Source organism: Lepidochelys kempii, chromosome 5 (genome assembly GCF_965140285.1).
Source record: "Lepidochelys kempii isolate rLepKem1 chromosome 5, rLepKem1.hap1, whole genome shotgun sequence".
Taxonomy (NCBI): Eukaryota; Metazoa; Chordata; order Testudines; family Cheloniidae; genus Lepidochelys; species Lepidochelys kempii.
In genome coordinates this window covers 103,336,488-103,353,398 of record NC_136384.1, presented here as the reverse complement: position 1 = coordinate 103,353,398, position 16,911 = coordinate 103,336,488, and the positions used below count along the sequence as shown (strand labels likewise).

General features: G+C 41.2%; 1 protein-coding gene across 1 annotated transcript; it reads right to left on the bottom strand.

Annotated features, from left to right (window-relative positions):
• Positions 1-693: 693 nt before the first annotated feature.
• Positions 694-15,291, bottom strand: CDC37L1 (cell division cycle 37 like 1, HSP90 cochaperone). The gene is made up of 7 exons (XM_073345252.1): positions 15,091-15,291; positions 13,223-13,504; positions 12,420-12,513; positions 9,014-9,129; positions 8,568-8,690; positions 6,373-6,537; positions 694-4,261 (listed from the first exon to the last, which is right to left on the bottom strand). Exons 1-7 carry the CDS (start codon positions 15,181-15,183, stop codon positions 4,160-4,162), a joined length of 975 nt encoding a protein of 324 aa, XP_073201353.1. The 5' UTR covers positions 15,184-15,291; the 3' UTR covers positions 694-4,159.
• Between the last annotated feature and the right edge of the window lie 1,620 nt (positions 15,292-16,911).

Genomic DNA, 16,911 nt, shown 5'->3' with positions numbered 1-16,911 from the left:
CTTTCATAAAATGGCTTAGGAAGATGGTGACCAGTCACTTTGAACAGTGCATAAAACTCATCTAGAAAACTTAATCCAAAACCCATTCAATGAAAGGGGAAAAACTTTGACAGCTGTAAGAGATTTAGGCACACTAGTGCAGAGCATACCAGACTTAATATTCAAAGCGATGAATTTGCAATGTGAGGTCAAGAAAAAGGCCAAGGTATCTTTGGCTACATTCCTAGCCCACAAGATCATTCTCTGTAAGGATTGGTTCCCCCTATTAGCAGAGTGATAAAGTGAGTTCAGGAGAGCTACTGAATTACAATGGAAGAAAATAAGGCCAGATATTACACATTTAGTTGGACTAGATAACTACTCCAGCAGAAGCAGCATGTAGATCTAATTGCCTGAAGGAAGACTAATAATTTGGGTTTGTACTCCTAAGAGTAATGGAATGTAATTCAGAAGAGTCAAGTTTAGAACAAAATGTCAGAAAAATTTGCTCATGAGATCAATGAGGCTTTTGCCTGGCCTCTTACTTAACATAAGAAGCTATGCTTATTTGGGATACTTGATTAGACAAAGCACTAGAAAGCATACTAAAGAAAATGGGATTAGATATCTTATTTTCATGAATCCTGAACATTGACACTATACAATAGTCAATTAGGGGCTCTGGTCATCTTAAATTTCAGTCACACACAGCACTACAATAAAATGTTTTATTACAGAAAATTAAATCTCATTTCCAAAGCAGTGGGGGAGAATCTTGCCACAAGAGTATACCTTCAAGCTTCTTTGATTAAACATGTTAGCTATGTTTTGTCAAGCTATCTTGAAGCCTTTATTACAAAACTGACCTTTTTTGCTATTTCACTCCACCAAGTTACAATATTAACAAAATTCTGACTACCTAGTTGCACCTGGAAGAGTCCAACTGGTTACACTCTGGTTACATTTGGTATGGTAGAGTGTAACTTTAATCCTCAGTTAATGAGGTTATAGAGCAGAGATTAAAACAGTAGGGTAATAGTTTCTCCCATAAGATTAACAGAGATGAGTACGCTGCATGTTTTGGTGGTAGAGAACCAGCCTCATTCCCATTCCACACTGGACTTTGATGGCTGAGGTCAACAGCCCTCTGTAAGCTTGGCTCTTTCAAATACCAAGCAGTCCAGATTTTTGTAGCTACTGCTAGTCTTTACAAGAAACTCTCCTATCCATTTTTTCAGCCTTACAGACTCTGCTGATTTCATTTCCCTCAATCCCACTTCTTCAGAAACTGGTCAGCAAGATCTAGGTACAGAAGTCAATGTAATAATCACATCCAGATAGTTCAACTTTATGGAACTGGTGTAACTGGCAGCAGACCATGCTGCTCAGAGCGTCACTCCTCGCTGGTGGTGATCCAATGAACAGGTCATCTAGCAGTAGTGCCAGTTTAAATACTTTACTGTAGGGTTTTTACTCCAAAGTATTAACACCACCTGTACTGACACGGCCTAAGAAAAGCATCTGAAGAACTTGGAAAGCTTTTCATTTGTTGTAAGCGTAAGGCTATTGAGGTAGGTACTATTCAGTTTGGGTCCTTTCCTTAAAAAAAAAAAAGTGACAAATTTTGCAGCCAGCAGGCTGTATGTCCATAGAGACCCCTCTAGACATACACATGTTCCGTGGAGACAAGATTCCTTTGGACAGTTGCCTTAGCATTCCCATACAAAACCTTGATTTGTTCTATACTTCCATTTAACACCAGCATTACTGGGGTTTCTGGACCATTTCCAGACAAAAAGCAACAGCTCTTCCCCCCTTTGCACTAGTCTAAATACACATTTCTTCACTTTCCCCAAGAACAGGATATTGGCTGCTCTTTCTCCAAGATGGCCCTGAGGCTTCTTACCCCTAGCAGAAGTGTGTTCTGTCCTTCACATGCCAGCAACATCAGGGCTTAAGCACCTACAGATGGAAGTTCAGTTCTTTCTACAAGGGAGGCTGCACGGTCACTGTAGGATACAGGGATTAACTGTGTTTAGGAGATGAACTACTGCATAGCTAGGTCATTTCTCATGCTGTCTGGTCATTTTGAGGGGGAAGTTAGTAAGAGAAATGACATGCCCTTTTGTGATCTTTTCCTCACTGTATTCCACTCACACTACTCAGCTGCAACAGGTTTTACAGTATTGGAGAATATACTCTTATAGTCTCTGCAGCTTTTGGCTAGAGCCTACTGAGAGCTGTTATCTTCTCTCAATAAGGGATTGCTAGAGAGATCACAAGTGTTTAAGCCGGTGTACTGGAGGCCTAAAATTAGAATAAATGCCACTAAATGTGTTCCATATCAGAAAGGCGGGTCAGCCCCCTCATGCTAGTGGCTGACAGACATGCCAATGAAGTTCCAGAAAATGTTTTGAAGCTTGACTGTTCTCACCCCTAAATTCCCATCCATAAGGCTTCCGTAGTACTGAAAAGAAGAAATGCTCTTATGGTTCTCTATAACCAAGCATGTGACTGGCCTACTCCTCACATAACCTGAAGACAAAGGCCCAGATTGTGCTGGCCACAGTGAGGCAAAGAAGGGGACCAGAGAAGAAGTGGTTGCAGTTCCGTTTCTGGCACTAGTTCTGTGCCAACATTGGCGCCTGCACGTCTTAGGACAGGCAAGGGGCCACTCCAAGGTACAACTACTATCTGTGGCCATCCACTGGCACAGAAAAGCCAACTCACAAAATAGTTCTTCAAACTTGCTCCCTTTGCTTGTGGCTACAGAGGGACTGCATAGGGAGCTGGCCAGCAATGCTAGTTCTGCACCAGCCTGGGTCTTCTCTAGGCTGAGGAAAACTGGCTGCTTTCCAGCCCCTTTATGCCACTTAAGCAATGCAGAGGGGTTAGTAAGCAGTAGAGAATGTGACTCAAGAAGTATATATAAACTAATACATTGCTGCTTCGCTGTAAAAGGAGAAAATATCTAGGTATTTCTACTGTGGTATTAGGGAGGGTCAGTCCTACACTGAAATAGCCCAGATACACAGCAGCTGTATACACAGGTGAAAAAAATCATGAAAATAATTAGGAAAGCTTAATAGCAGTTCTGGAGTGCAAAGACTGTTACGGCAAAATTCTGGAAATATTAAAAAGTTTGACTTTTGCAGAGGTCTAAAGCAGAGGGCTCTTAAGATACTGCCCTACATATTGTTACTCTCAACAGTTAACCACTTGGCATCATTCAGCTGATACTGAAACAGAACTCTTCTTTCCTTTTAAACTGAGGAAAGCTTGAAATACCACAACAAATCTGAATTATAAATCAATACTGTTCAGTCAGTGTTTGGCACTCAGGCTTTCTTCATTACTGGTAGGAAGGAGAGATCCTGGCTGCAGTACAATCTTATCCTGAAGTTGTTTTCCCCACCCTCAATCTCTCTCAACCAAAATATTTATTCACACTGGATCTTTGTTATGCAGCAGTAATATTTTAAATTAACACTAAATATTAGACAGAAGAATCAGCTTCTCAGTGATTGTGCTGCTAGAAATGCGGCTCAAAACTCACTTCTAAGCAATTATATACTTTGTCTCTAAAATGTACATAACTTGACAATCAGAAATAAGTACTTTGTCTGAAAGCATAAAGTAAAATTTTAATCCCTGTAGTAGAGGTAAAAAACCACTGCTTTAATTTGAGCCTCCAAGTTGATATCAGCTTTTGATTTATTGCTATTAATATGATAAAACTGGATTTGAGTGCTTACTATGTCAGCAGTATAGCATGAGTACAATTGTGATCTTTAGTATTCATAGAGCAAGACATGTCCATGTCTATAATAAAAGACTATAGCAGATTCCAACTAGAATCAACCACTTCTCGTAAACATTGTATTTGTGCAGATTTGTTTGTCATACTTTGATTCCTAAAATTAAGAATAAAGGCAAGTTTAAGTAGCAGAAAAAACATCCAGTTTCACATTCGGTAACATATGAGAACCCCTCTCCTAAAAGGGAACCAAAAATCTAGCAGCAGATTTTCAAATAAAATGACAAATGTGTTTCTGGATTACCCTCCTTCCAAAAAAACAAATGCAAAAAATAAAGTGCAGCACCCAGAAAAGTAAGTGTCAAGAAAATAGCCACGTTCTTTTCTTTGTAACAAAAGTACTTGGCCTCGGTCTTAACAGTACTATATTGTGTCCATCATTTTGGGTTCCTCATCATCTAGGTGTACCAATGAGTTTAAATTAAAGAGACCTGTGTTTACGCAGCTTTGAAGAGAGTCTGCAGTCTGCAACAGAGGAGAAAACAACATTAATTCTACATAAGTAAATACTGAGATTCTAATATTGTATCTGTGGTCTGTTGCCTAGCTCCCTTTAATTGTCTGCATCTCACACTCAAGACGCAAGTTTGAATGTGATGCATAAGGATTTGCCTGTGACTAATGGTAATGTAGCTTATTAAAAATGTATTCCCTTGACATTTAGGAAATCTTATGACTGTACTAAGCTTTTATTCATCTTATATGGAAAGAGAGCCTAATTAGAAATAAATATACACTTAAAGTCATCCCAGTTAACGTTATGTTGCTGATCAATTAGGGAGCATGCTTGTTTAAAGTTGAGTAATGCTCCCTTATAACGTTGTTTGGCAGCCACCTGCTCTGTCAACTGCTTGCAGAAAGAGCAGCCATTGGAGCTAGCTAGTGGGGGCTTGCAACCAAGGTGGACCGGCAGCCCCCCCATCAGCTCCCCTAAGTTCCCTGTGCAGCAGCACCCAGCAGGCTATCAATTGCCGGGCAGTTCAGCTGTCCCACCCCCCACTGCCATGTGCTGCTCCTGCCCTCTGCTTTGGAGCTGCTCCCAGGATCCTCCTGCTTGCTGTGTGGGGGAGGCTAATGTCAGGGTGTCCCCCTCCCCTGCCCCCCATCTCTACAGAGCAGTAGGGGACATGACAGGGCTCAGGACAACAGAGGGAACTTGCTGGCAGCAGCTGCTGCTGCCTCAACTTGCTGATCTACTTAAAAAGGCAGTGTACTTAAAGTAGGGTCACCATACTTGAAGGGCAATGCGCATCTCTCTCTCTCTCACACACACACAGTGTGTCTGTCTGTCTGTCATGCTGTCTCCCTTCCCTCCATTCTTGCTGCCTTGTAGAGTGAGGCTACATTAACAACGTGTTAACCATTGCGGGCTCAGCTAAGTGCCAATTCATTTAGCAATAAGGCATTCCCTGGGAAATCTCCCACCCTCTGACTTCACCATCTCAACCAAGCTTCACAATCATCATTGCTGTGTACAATATTAAACTGTTTGTTTAAAACATAGTGTGTGTGCGCGCGTGCATATAAGTCTTTTGTCTGGCGAAAAATAATTCCCTGGAACCTAACCCCCCTTATTTACATTAATTCTTACAGGGAAATTGGATTCGCTTAAAGTAGCATTTTTCAGGAACATAACTATAACATTAAGCGAGGAGCTACTGTAATCCTATTCTAAGTTACCTCAGATGCAAGTGAACCTGAGTATATAAATATCTTGATTAAAAGGATTTCAAAACAAATGTCTTAATTTTGACCCCATTCAACTATCCAAGTGGGGAAAAACCCTTAGTAATGGTGGTCTCAGACGTAAAAGAAACCTAACATTTAAATCATGCTTTGTAATCCAAAACCAGCTACACAGAACCCTCAGTGTTTTATGAAAGTTATTTTGTAGTTCCCATTCTCTTATCACAGGCTACATTTTTCTTAGGTTTGATTACTTGTAGGTGTCCATTAATGAGAACATTATGCTCATTTTTACTTGGAAACTCATTTTCACCTCCTATAATATAAAATACAAAATTTAATTATAGAACCACTTTTATAATAGTGTTTGCTCCAGCATACTTGAACCAGATAAAATTACTTGTGAGTAGGTTAAGTATGAATATTTAATGCATTAGGGCTGAATTATCAGGTTGTAAAATGCATTTGGATTTGTGCTTGGATGCTATTTGGGGTCTAGGAGACAAAGAGATAGCTTTTTGAGTATCTATATGCAGAGCAAATAGTTTATATACAGAATATTTAACTTTACTCCCAGCTAGTACCTTACTCCATAAGTAGTCCTATTTGAAATCAAAGGTACTACTTCACATAGAATATCAGGATTGGAAGGGACCTCAGGAGGTCATCTAGTCCAACCCCCTGCTCAAAGCAGGACCAATCCCCAATTTTTGCCCCAAATCCCTAAATGGCCCCCTCAAGGATTGAACTCACAACCCTGGGTTTAGCAGGCCAATGCTCAAACCACTGAGCTATCCCTCCCCCCATCTTTACCCTTACATGAGTAAAGATGGCAGACTCTGGCCCAAAAACAATTATGATTTCTGGAAATGGATTTATTAAAAACCTACCTGTGGCAAAAACTCCAACATGCCTAAGGAACTGAGACCAGTATGGGCAACAGGATTCTGAACCGACATAGCCTGAAAACTCTGTGATTGTGAAGAGATTTTCACTCTTGATTTGAATGCTTCGAGTTCATTTTTAAAAGCCTCAAAATAACCTTCTTCTTCTGCCTGTACAAAGAAAAGGTTGCCAATTAAGTATTCCCCTAAACTCAAAACTAGAAGTATATACTTATGTAGCCAAAGTTTTACATTACTGGGGAAAAAAAAAGAGCTACACAATGAAGCACAGAAAAGGGAAACCACCACCACCCTAAACTTTAGATGAAAGTCTTGGAGAAACCAATAGCAGCTTTGTGAAAAATCAGCTAGGTTTCTTGATTTTTTTTGAAGTGTGGTTTAAATATTTTTGGCCGGGATAATGATAAAAGGCTATTTTCTTGCATCTGAGGAGTGGTGAATAGATCCTAATTTTAACTCATTCCTCATCCCATCCTAGAAGCTGAAAGGAGAGGGGATACTCAGTACTGGACTTTTCAGACGCAAGTCAACACTATTTAAAGTAGGGGCCCCCATTAACGGGCAAGGCACTCTGCCTCCCAAGTTTCAGAGTGGTAGCCGTGCCACAAGAACTCCTCGTTCTTCTCCCTCCCAAGTGAATCTGCCAGGATGAACAGTCAGACTAAGTACTTGAAATTTTCATAGCAGTGCACAAATTCAGCCCCATGAGCATTTTAAAGACATCCTTTGATTTGCAGCAATCCAGCCAGGATTAGTACAACCTGCAGAAGTGGGTATAGAGAGGTGCACCGCAGTGATACAAAAATACTGTTAAGTGGAAGGCTGTGACAAACACTGACACAAGTCATAGTAAACAATGGAGTCCTTGATAACAAGCTAACAGGGACACCAAGTCCTTAAATATACTTTTTTTTTTTTTTTTTTTATTAGTTGTGACTTAGAAATCAGTTTGCCTGCTTAGCAGCTCTAACTCCTGTTTAGAACTAAATCTTGACAACATCAGCTTAGATGGGCTTTTTCGCTAGCATGTACAATTTAAAAAACTTACTCAGACAAAAGTGGATTTTGCAGTTAAACTTCACTGATTTCAAATTTAGGATGAAAGATGGAGTTCTTGAATTCTTACAATATTAGGATGTGTTCCCCAACATCACTTCATATTTCAAGAACTCTATCTTTCATTAGTATTTCAGAATACTTCACAGCTCCAAAGTGCTTCATAGATATTAAATGAACTGCACACACTGTTCAGCAAAAATACCTGTAACTATGATTAAGCAGTTCTGTACTAAGTTTTAATTAAATGTATTACAAATTAATTTTGAGATACTGTGATGGAGTAGTTGCCAGACCTGATGCTAGTTTATTCAACTAGCACCAGAGTTTCCGAAGAAAGCTGCTGACCACACTGCTCATGTAATTCTTCTGCAACAGCATTTTTTATTTGGGAGGGTGGTGATAGGGGCAAATGGGGACTGCAATGGATAGGTCCTGTGGAATGCCCTCTCTTTGACCCCATCTCAAGATTTTAACATGCCTTCTAGTCATAGCTCTCTGGAGCCTGACACTGTTGCTCCTGGATGGCTATACTGAGTCATTACAGAGGCATAAAAATGCTCCCTTTCCTAAAGAAGGAGCATGCAGTCTCTATGGCACACCATGAACCCAGCTGCTTGAAAAGCTAATCTAGTCCTGAACCTACCTCCCTGTTTAAGCAGTGCAATGGAGACAACTCCTGTCCAGTGTCTATATCTTCATCTATAGTTAGTTTTTAGAGCACAAAATATTGATTCTGCAGGAACCCTACTCTTTCAGAGAGTAAGGTTCTAGAGCAAATGGGAGACAGTTTCCACCATTCTATATTACTCTGTGCATGAAAGAATGTACATTTATTGTATGATTATATATGAAGTACACATTGATTTTATGTTCTGTTCTCCTTTTGTACACGCCTAGCAGCACAAGAAAATCCACAGAGCTTCCAATCTCATGGTTACACCGACCATTTATTGCACAAAGGGCTGCCAACAACTCAACCTTTCCCCTAGAGCCTGGGGCCCATTCCCTTAGCACATATTTAGCTTGCAGCTGTCAGGAAGAAATTTCAGCTGCTCTTGAACACTGATCCCTCTCAGATGCTGCAAGAGCTTCTCTAGCATTAAAATGAAGTAACAACTTACTTTTGCTCTTTGGAAAAATAGACGAAAACAGCCTCTGGGATCCACATTACAACTTTTGGCCATTTCTATAATAAACTGCATAACAACTGCTTGGTGTGCTACTTGTTCCATCAGAGCTCTTTTCTGGAAACAAAAGTTACAAAGTTACATTTTTACAGAGACCGTAAGCATGTAACTTAATATTTCAAATGTGTTTTACTTTCATGATGACCAGTTCTCATATCTTACAAGATCAAACAAAGTGGGGATGCGGGGGAGAGAGAAGAGAGACAGAAGAACAGACATAATGCAAGGTATTATGGAGGTTCCCTCCAGTAAGTAACTGGAAACATGAGCGGGGGAAAATAGATGAATCATTTAATGTGATCTATGTGGATATTAAGCATTAAGTGGGAAAAATCTATACCTTCTCCCAGATTCAGAGCAATTTAAGATTTGCCTAATACCTGTTCAGCTTCTAGGTGAAAACACCACAAGATGAGATATTTAGCTGTTTCTTCACATACAAGGTATGGATGGTCAGACAAAAATCTCTGGCTATCATCCCATCTGCTTAGCATGCCTGGTGAAAAGGAATTAGAAAACCAAGTGTTATCATAAAAATACATTGCTTATGGTATTTGAATGGCAATGGAGACCAGGTAATTACTACTGGACCCCATAGGATGTAGAGTTTTAGGCTACGTTTACACTGGAGACCTTACAGCGGCACAGCTCTACCACTGTAGCTGCATTGCTGTAACATCTCCCTTGTAGCCACTCTCCCACCAACATAATTAAACCATCCCTAACAAGCAGCGGTAACTATGTTGGTGGCATAGCACTGTCCCCACAGGTGCTTTTGTTGGTGAAACTTTTTTTTGGGATGGGGGGGGTTACACCCCAACCAACAAAAGTTTTACAGCCAGAAGTGCCAGGGTAGACATAGCATAATGACTAAAACTCATTACCACTCAATGAATGATCAACCTGTCATCAGAAAAGTGACACACAAGATTAAGTCTTATTGACATGTGACCAAAATAACGATTGGCACCTTTTTTTGCTAGTTTCAGCAGAAAGGCCATGATTAAGAGTCCATTACAGACTGACTGACACTTTCACTTGTAAATGTAGTCTCTATAACAGGATTGAGGCTAGATGGCTAGAGAAGCTTGCACTGCCTCTTCTGTATCTCTTCAGTGGCTAGAGTACTTCAGCTTCTGAACTACCAATATAGCAGAAGAATTAGACAGGAGACAGAAACAAAATAAATTTCCTCTACAATTTTCCTATATAATGCACATAGTTCAACTAAGCTCAACATGATCTAAAGATGTATGAGACAAGAAGAGGCTCATTAACTGAACTTCTGCAACACTAGAAAACCAGGCTATTCCCATGTTATCTAGTGCATCAGTTGTCAAACTACAGCCCTTAGCCCTTGGACACCTGTGGAACATTTCTTGGTGGGCTGCAGAGAGCTAGCTGGCTAACCACATGGTGCTGGCTATTAAAAATTTCATACTATAAAAAAAAGTTTAAGAATTCCTGATATATCCAGAAATATTTTCCAGTTCTCTCTATTTGCATGTTAGATGTCTCCTACACATAAATAAAAGTGAGTTTAACATTTAGAATTTCTCATTTATTTAGAACTTTTCTTTAGAAAACAAGAGCATCAATAAAGGAATATTATGTTTTGTGACTTGCTGTCCAAGGTGACTGAGCAACACGGTAGGGGATCAATTCTATAACACCATACAGTAGGTAATTTCACAACTATAAGACACTAATCCAGATTTGAATTCAGAAGTAGAAAAAAGTACTATTAGACAAAGTAATTAATCTACCTCTGATTTATAGGTAGGATGTTAAAATGCAGAGACCAAATACAAACAGACCAAAGTGTAAAATGGTATGAACCAGGAGGAGAAATCATCAAGTTGTATTGCTTGCGACTGTCCTAAACAAAGTGGAAAAGCTATATTAAAAACCTTTAAAACCAAAACCACAAGAGAAGTCAGAATACTAAAAAAAATGTTTAGAGAATTCTTAAGTCCACAGGTAAAAAAAAATTATATATTTTTATTTATTTTTATATATATATACACACACACACACATATACACACACACCTCATCATATTAAGAAATTATGACACTACAAAACAATTAAGTATTTGAGTCCTATCAGACGTCAGTCTAAACACAGATTTGGTACTTTGCATTCCACCCAGAAAGCTAGTAAGTAGATATTTCTGCTAAAATGATTAATGGGGGAACAGTTAGCATTGTTTCTTGTGTGGTTATCCTTGGACAATAAAGTTATTTCATGGAGGCAGGTCAATCACTTCTGTCAGCATATACTGAGACAGCCTCATGCATCACTTCACATTTACAAGTTTTTTTTTTAAGCTAAGAGGACTAGAAACCATTTTTGTTTTTTAAAAATGATACCACCACAGACAAAAGGCAGTATGGCATATCAAGTGCCAACTCAACCCAATCCCTGGTTGGATGGGATGACTTCCATCAGGTAATCAACAACCCCAATACAGCTATGCCCCTACCAATACAGGAGCCAATCAGTGACTCAGAACAATGGGACACATTCAAGATATTCATCAAATTTTCAGAACACTACATGACACAGGACATTTGAGTGCAATGGTTTTGATCACATTTCAATTATAGAGTTAAAGTGACACCTAGTGGATAGTCTGATATACTTGGATAACCTATTCTACACCTAGGTTACTATTAATAGATGATTATTTGACTAAAGTTATTTTCAGTAGTAAATCCATCATATGTATTAAAGCTATTCCTCTTGTGGCTTAGACAGCAAAGATGTGTATTAAATACTTAACATCTTTACACACAGGGCTTGAAAAATCCACTCAATGCAGAGTAAATAGTGTTCGCTCTGAAGCACATGTACATGGAGAGCATCTGGCGGTAAGGAGGTGTGAGAAGTACTAATCAATTTCTGCAAAATTTAAGCTGATGCAGCGCTTTCTTTCTGATTCTGCAAATAAGGCCATCATTTCTAATGCTGCTTATCTCTTTCCCCAAGCAGCAAACAAGAATTGCCCACTATGTTCTTTCTTGGTGAAAGCTGCAAGCAGCAGCCTAGGTAGGCAGTAGAGCTAGTCAGAGAAAGGTTTCTAAAAGAGGTTAGGAGCAATATAACAGAACCCCTGATGCCCCAGCTGCAACCAAGCAACTTTAGTGTGGAAGAGAAATCTTCATCTTCCATCCAAGCAGTGGTGCTTCTTCCATCTTTTGTTTGTTTACAACTAAGCTTAGCGCTCTCAACAGTATTTAACAGTTTTTTCCCCCAAACCTGAAACTTCCTTGGACCTGTAGGTGCTTCGTGTTAAACCAGCAAACACAGCTGAAGTCTACAAGAGATTCTAATATCTGAACTAAAATATCAGAAATGTTGCTACTTAGCTGCTATTTCCATGGAAGGATATACTTTTGATAAGCACTGAGGGAAAAAAAATGCTTCACTGTAAAAGAAAAACACTTCTGAATTTACAATACCACTGTTCTAATATCACCTTTCATGAAGTGTCAGATAAAGTAGACAGAACCCTCTCTTTCGCAAGGACTTCAGTTATGCTGAGCGCTAAAAAAGTGTTTATTGAATCCTACAGTCAATAGTGCTGTTTAGATAAACTTCTGCAGCATGTAGCCTCTTACTTAGAAAGGACTATTTTGTTATGACTATCAAAGAAAATCCCAAACCCTGATCAACCGGAAACCTGAAGCTGGACTCTGCTATCCAGATGCTTCATTTATAAGTGTCCATTTTATAAAACAATAGAACCTAACTATAAAAAGCTGGAAAAAGAGAGGTACTTACCAAAATGTCTAATTTTTTGTTCATGTTTCTGCATGAATGATTTGGATTTGTCTTCATCTTCTATTTCTTTTCTTTTCTTTTGATTAATAAAACTCTGTGGGGGGAGGGAGACAGCATAATCACAGAATCCTTTTCCATGCTATTTTAAACTATATCATTATGGGAACACCATTTGATTGAATTTCCATTTAAAAAGTAACGCTTCTAGTTGTAGGCCCAAAACCTGCAAACACACTGATGCATATACTTAATTTAACATGCATGAGGTGGTGTCTGGGAAATTGGGCTTTTTGACAATTAACATCAGGGTTTAAACAAACACAAACTCCTTCTAACGTCTGGTTCTGGATTATTGCATGGAATAGCACTGTCATCTACCAAAGTATTTCTAACACAGCAGGTAACAAGGCACTGAGTCTTTAAAACTTGAGAAATGCCTAACTTTTTTTGTCCTTAGTATTTGTAAGTTTAATATCAAAGTATTACTATGAAGAAGGTAGGATTTGATCCTAACTTTATCATTTGGAAACAATTGCTGTTTTGGACCAACGCAATTTGAGATCCCTGCTAGCAGTACAAAAACATTTCTTATGTTCCGATATCAGTGCAGGACCTACTTTTTGGTGGATTTTAATAAAATAAATGAAAGGATACTCATTCAGCTCTTAATCTTGTCATATGGACTGTTCTGGATACAAAAGACATAATATTACAGTGACAAGTGCCATATAAATAACTTGATTTACCTAACAGTTCTATCACTCGTTTTTACCTGGTTTTATGCATGTTGATATGGTTCGTACCTTATTAAATACATCCTTGCTAACAGAATCTGCGTTCCACAGATTTTGTGTTTCCCTCTGTATTAGTGCCTCTTCTTTCTGTCTCCATTCTTCCTCTCTCTGTCTCAATTCTAAAGCATCAGTCTGTGCTTTGGCATGTTCCTGATCCAGAGACTCAGAGTTATGCAGTGCTAAACTACCAAGTTTCTGCTGGGCTTCTGCTAAATTCCATTTGCATTCCACAGAGCTCTTCACAAACTCCTTTTGTTTTTGGCAAGCCAATTCAATCCCATGACCATATATCTGTATGGGGGGAAAAAAATCAGATTTTTTTATTTGGAGAAGTGAAGAGAATTTAGATAGCACATGCAAACAGGTAAGGTTAGTTGTAGAACAGAATTCTGAGATGGCAAAGTTGTGAGAAGGGAGGTTAAATTCTGAACAGTGACTAAAATTGATATTATACAATTAGATGTTTACTTCAATGATTTCCACATTAAATTAGCTCAGTTTACACATAAAATACATTTTAATGACTCCCAGACTTGCAGACTCAGGGATCATATATCACCAGTAACAAAGCTTCTCCAACCAAACTGTAGAAAACAATTATGATGAAGCGTCAGCAAAAATAGGATCCAGCTGGCTCTCTCTTAGCTGTGCTGGTTCTGCAGTGCTAACAATAGCTGAAACACCAGAATTAACTCTAAACACATATATATCTGTAATAAGAAAGTGCCATCTTTACAGTCTCTGACCATAACTGGACTTTATGAGTATCAAATTCCAAACAGATTAATATCCTTTGCTTAAAACGCCTTGTGCAAAGGACAGATATGTAGAAAAATAATCTGTTTTACTTAGTTCTCACATAAACATAGGAGAGATTTTTAATAGTTATAAACCCCACTTCATATAGCCACCCAGAAAAAAGGAAGTGTATGAATTCCTAAATAGTGATCTGCAGATTCTCATGCTTACTTTGGGCTGTCAATCATGGTAGATCTCCTTTCAATGGAAGGGGACAAGTTGCTGCTAGCTCAAACTTACCTGAGAATCACAGATGAAGAGAATGTCTTGAAAGGAATGAAATATATAGTATTCCAAGGAGTTAACTATGCTGCCTCTCTAGGATTTCCAGTCCCTGGTTGTTCCAAACCCATATACTTACCTCTCAGAAAGAAGCCCCATATACCTATACATTGACTTTTTCTACAGAAGGGTGATTGAATAAGTTTACATACAACTCCACTGTACATACTTCATTTTGCCAGACACGCCCAGCAGTGCGAGGGAGAATGGGAAAAGGCAGAGTGATGGTCAAGTGCTGGCCTGGCGACCCCGACAAACCCAGCGCTAGCTAGCTGAGTGACTGCGGGGCACAGACTGGAATGAGGGTAGGCGCACGCTACAGTCACCTATCTCCGCAGGAACCACTGGGCCTCGTGTCAGCTCAAACCATGGGTGCCAGCATCACTTCGCTGCAGAGACTTCACACTCGGCTCCCATCCGCGGCTTCCCTTCACACTCGCCGCCAACGGGGGCGAGGGGGAAACGGGGCAAACAGCCGGAGAGGGTCGCCGGGCAGGGTCTAACGAGGGGCGGGTTACCAAGCGCTCCGGGGCGGAGCTAGGGGGCGCCCCCGGGCTCTACTCACCCCATGCGGGCGGAGCTGGGGCTGGACGAGCCGAGCGGGGTCCACGGCTCCACGCCCAGCAGGGAGCGGCTGCCCTGGCAGGGCCGGACCCGCAGCAGGCCCACGGGGCTTTGCCACCGCGGCCCGAGGGCGGGCGAGGCCGAGCCGGGGAGCGGTTTGGCTTCGTGCTGCTAGGACCGGGCCGGCGAGCCCAGCGCAGGGCCCGATCCCGGGAGTGGGGGGGACAACGTACCTGCGGGTCCGGCGGGCGGGGCGCGCAGGGCGAGTCCGGGTCCTGCCCCTCCCCCGCGCGGAGACCCCGGGAGCGCGGCGGCCACAGCGCCATCCCCGCCGCAGAGACGCGCGGCAGCGGCTCGGCCCCTCCGGCCCGGCTCCTCCCCCCGCGCAGGCCCGTGACCGTTACCAGCTCCAGCCGGAAACTCGGCCGAGCGTCACTTCCGGAAACAGAGGGGAGGGCGGGGCGGTTGTGTGATGTCATGGCGCGCGCCGCCGCCCCCGAGAGCTACGCGAGGGAAGCGGCGCCCGGCCGGCTCGTGCTGGAGGAGCGCGGGGGCGGGGCCAGGTTTGTGTTGAAGGGGGAATAAAAGCCTCGTTCGGAAAGGGACTAAAGCGAAGCGGGGCCAGGCGGAGGAAGCCACGCGTGTGTCGCGGCTCTGGAGCCGTTACCCAAAAAAAAAAAAAGAAAAGAAAAGAGAGGAAATTGCCCAACAACCCCCTCCCGGCAGATAAATATGACTCCGCTTGTTATAAATAATCCGATCTCCTTCCCCCAAGTCTGTCTGCCCAGCCAGCAGGGGTGTGCGTACGCCACAGCTCCCGCAGGCGGCCTTAGAATGTGCTTCACGGACCACAGATTACACCTGGGCCATTTTGCAGATATCTCCACTAGTGTATCCAGTGCATACAAACAGGTAACTGTTTGCAAGGTTTTCGTAAGCCGTAATTAATTACTCTGTTTTTATTAACACCTCTGTCATAACACAACATATCGATTTAAGCATTTTAATCTGACAGATGGATGTGCCAAAAGAATCCTGCATTAAAATAGAATTAGGGCTGCAAAGTCGAAAGTTAGGAAATGTCAAAATTAAGATAATGTTTGCGGAGTTGTTGGAGTCATGTTGGTCCCAGGATATTGGAGAGACAAGGGGGGGTCAGGTAATATCTTTTATTGGACCAACTTCTGTTGGTCAGAGAGAGAAGCTTTCAAGCTTATACCCAGAAGACCTGAAGAGCTTGTCTCTTTCACCACAGAAGTTGGTTCAATAACAGATATAACCTTGCCCACCTTGTCGCTCTAAAATAGTGGCAGTCACATCCCTGAATTGTAGGCCAGAATCATTAATTTCTGGTCTACAGTTTCTTGTTTTTCTAGACTCATTTTTCAGTAATTTTTTGAGATAAAATCACTTTGTGCTCAGCACTTTGGACAACACCTCATTCCCCTCTCTTACTTATCCACCCTGTGCACTGAATGAGGGAGGGATTCTGTGGAAAAAAATAATGTGATCTTGCAATTAAAGACTGCATCTTAATGCATACACAAAGGGGTCCAAACTAAAGTTGCACAGGCAGCCTGAATTCTATCATTTCTTAACTTTTGAAGGCTTGACTTTGCCCTCTTAATTTTATTTTAACATAGTTTATTTGTATATCACAGAAGGTGATAGTACAGCTCTACTCGGCGCTGGTTTAGGTTAGGCTTCAGCCAGGGGTGAAAGTGAGCCGATATGGGCCGGTACAGCGTACGGGTAAGAAGCCAGTACCGGCCCATATGCAGCCCGCATGAAAGCGCTGCTTTACTTCAGCTGGAGTACTGTGTCCAATTCTGGTCACGAATGTATAGAATAGATGTGGAGAAACTGGAAAGGATCCAGAGGTGAGCGACAAAGATGATAACAAGGATGGAATGCAAGCCTTGTGAGCACAGGCTGAGGGAACTGGCTATGTTTAGTTTGCAAAAATAGGAGATTAAGAGGGGACATGATAACAGTCCTCAAATACTTGAAAGGCTGCCACAGAAAAGATGGAGAAAAGTTGCTCTCTTTTGCCA

What these genes read in the sequence shown, in the direction of transcription:
- CDC37L1 (XM_073345252.1), bottom strand. Translation starts at nt 15,183, where the DNA reads ATGGCGCTGTGGCCGCCGCGCTCCCGGGGTCTCCGCGCGGGGGAGGGG. An exon ending in CCCGCCCGCCGGACCCGCAG is followed by an intron (nt 13,505 to 15,090) that starts GTACGTTGTCCC and finishes CCCCCCATACAG; the next exon opens with ATATATGGTCATGGGATTGA. An exon ending in TGTTGGAGTTTTTGCCACAG is followed by an intron (nt 4,262 to 6,372) that starts GTAGGTTTTTAA and finishes CCTCTGTTGCAG; the next exon opens with ACTGCAGACTCTCTTCAAAG.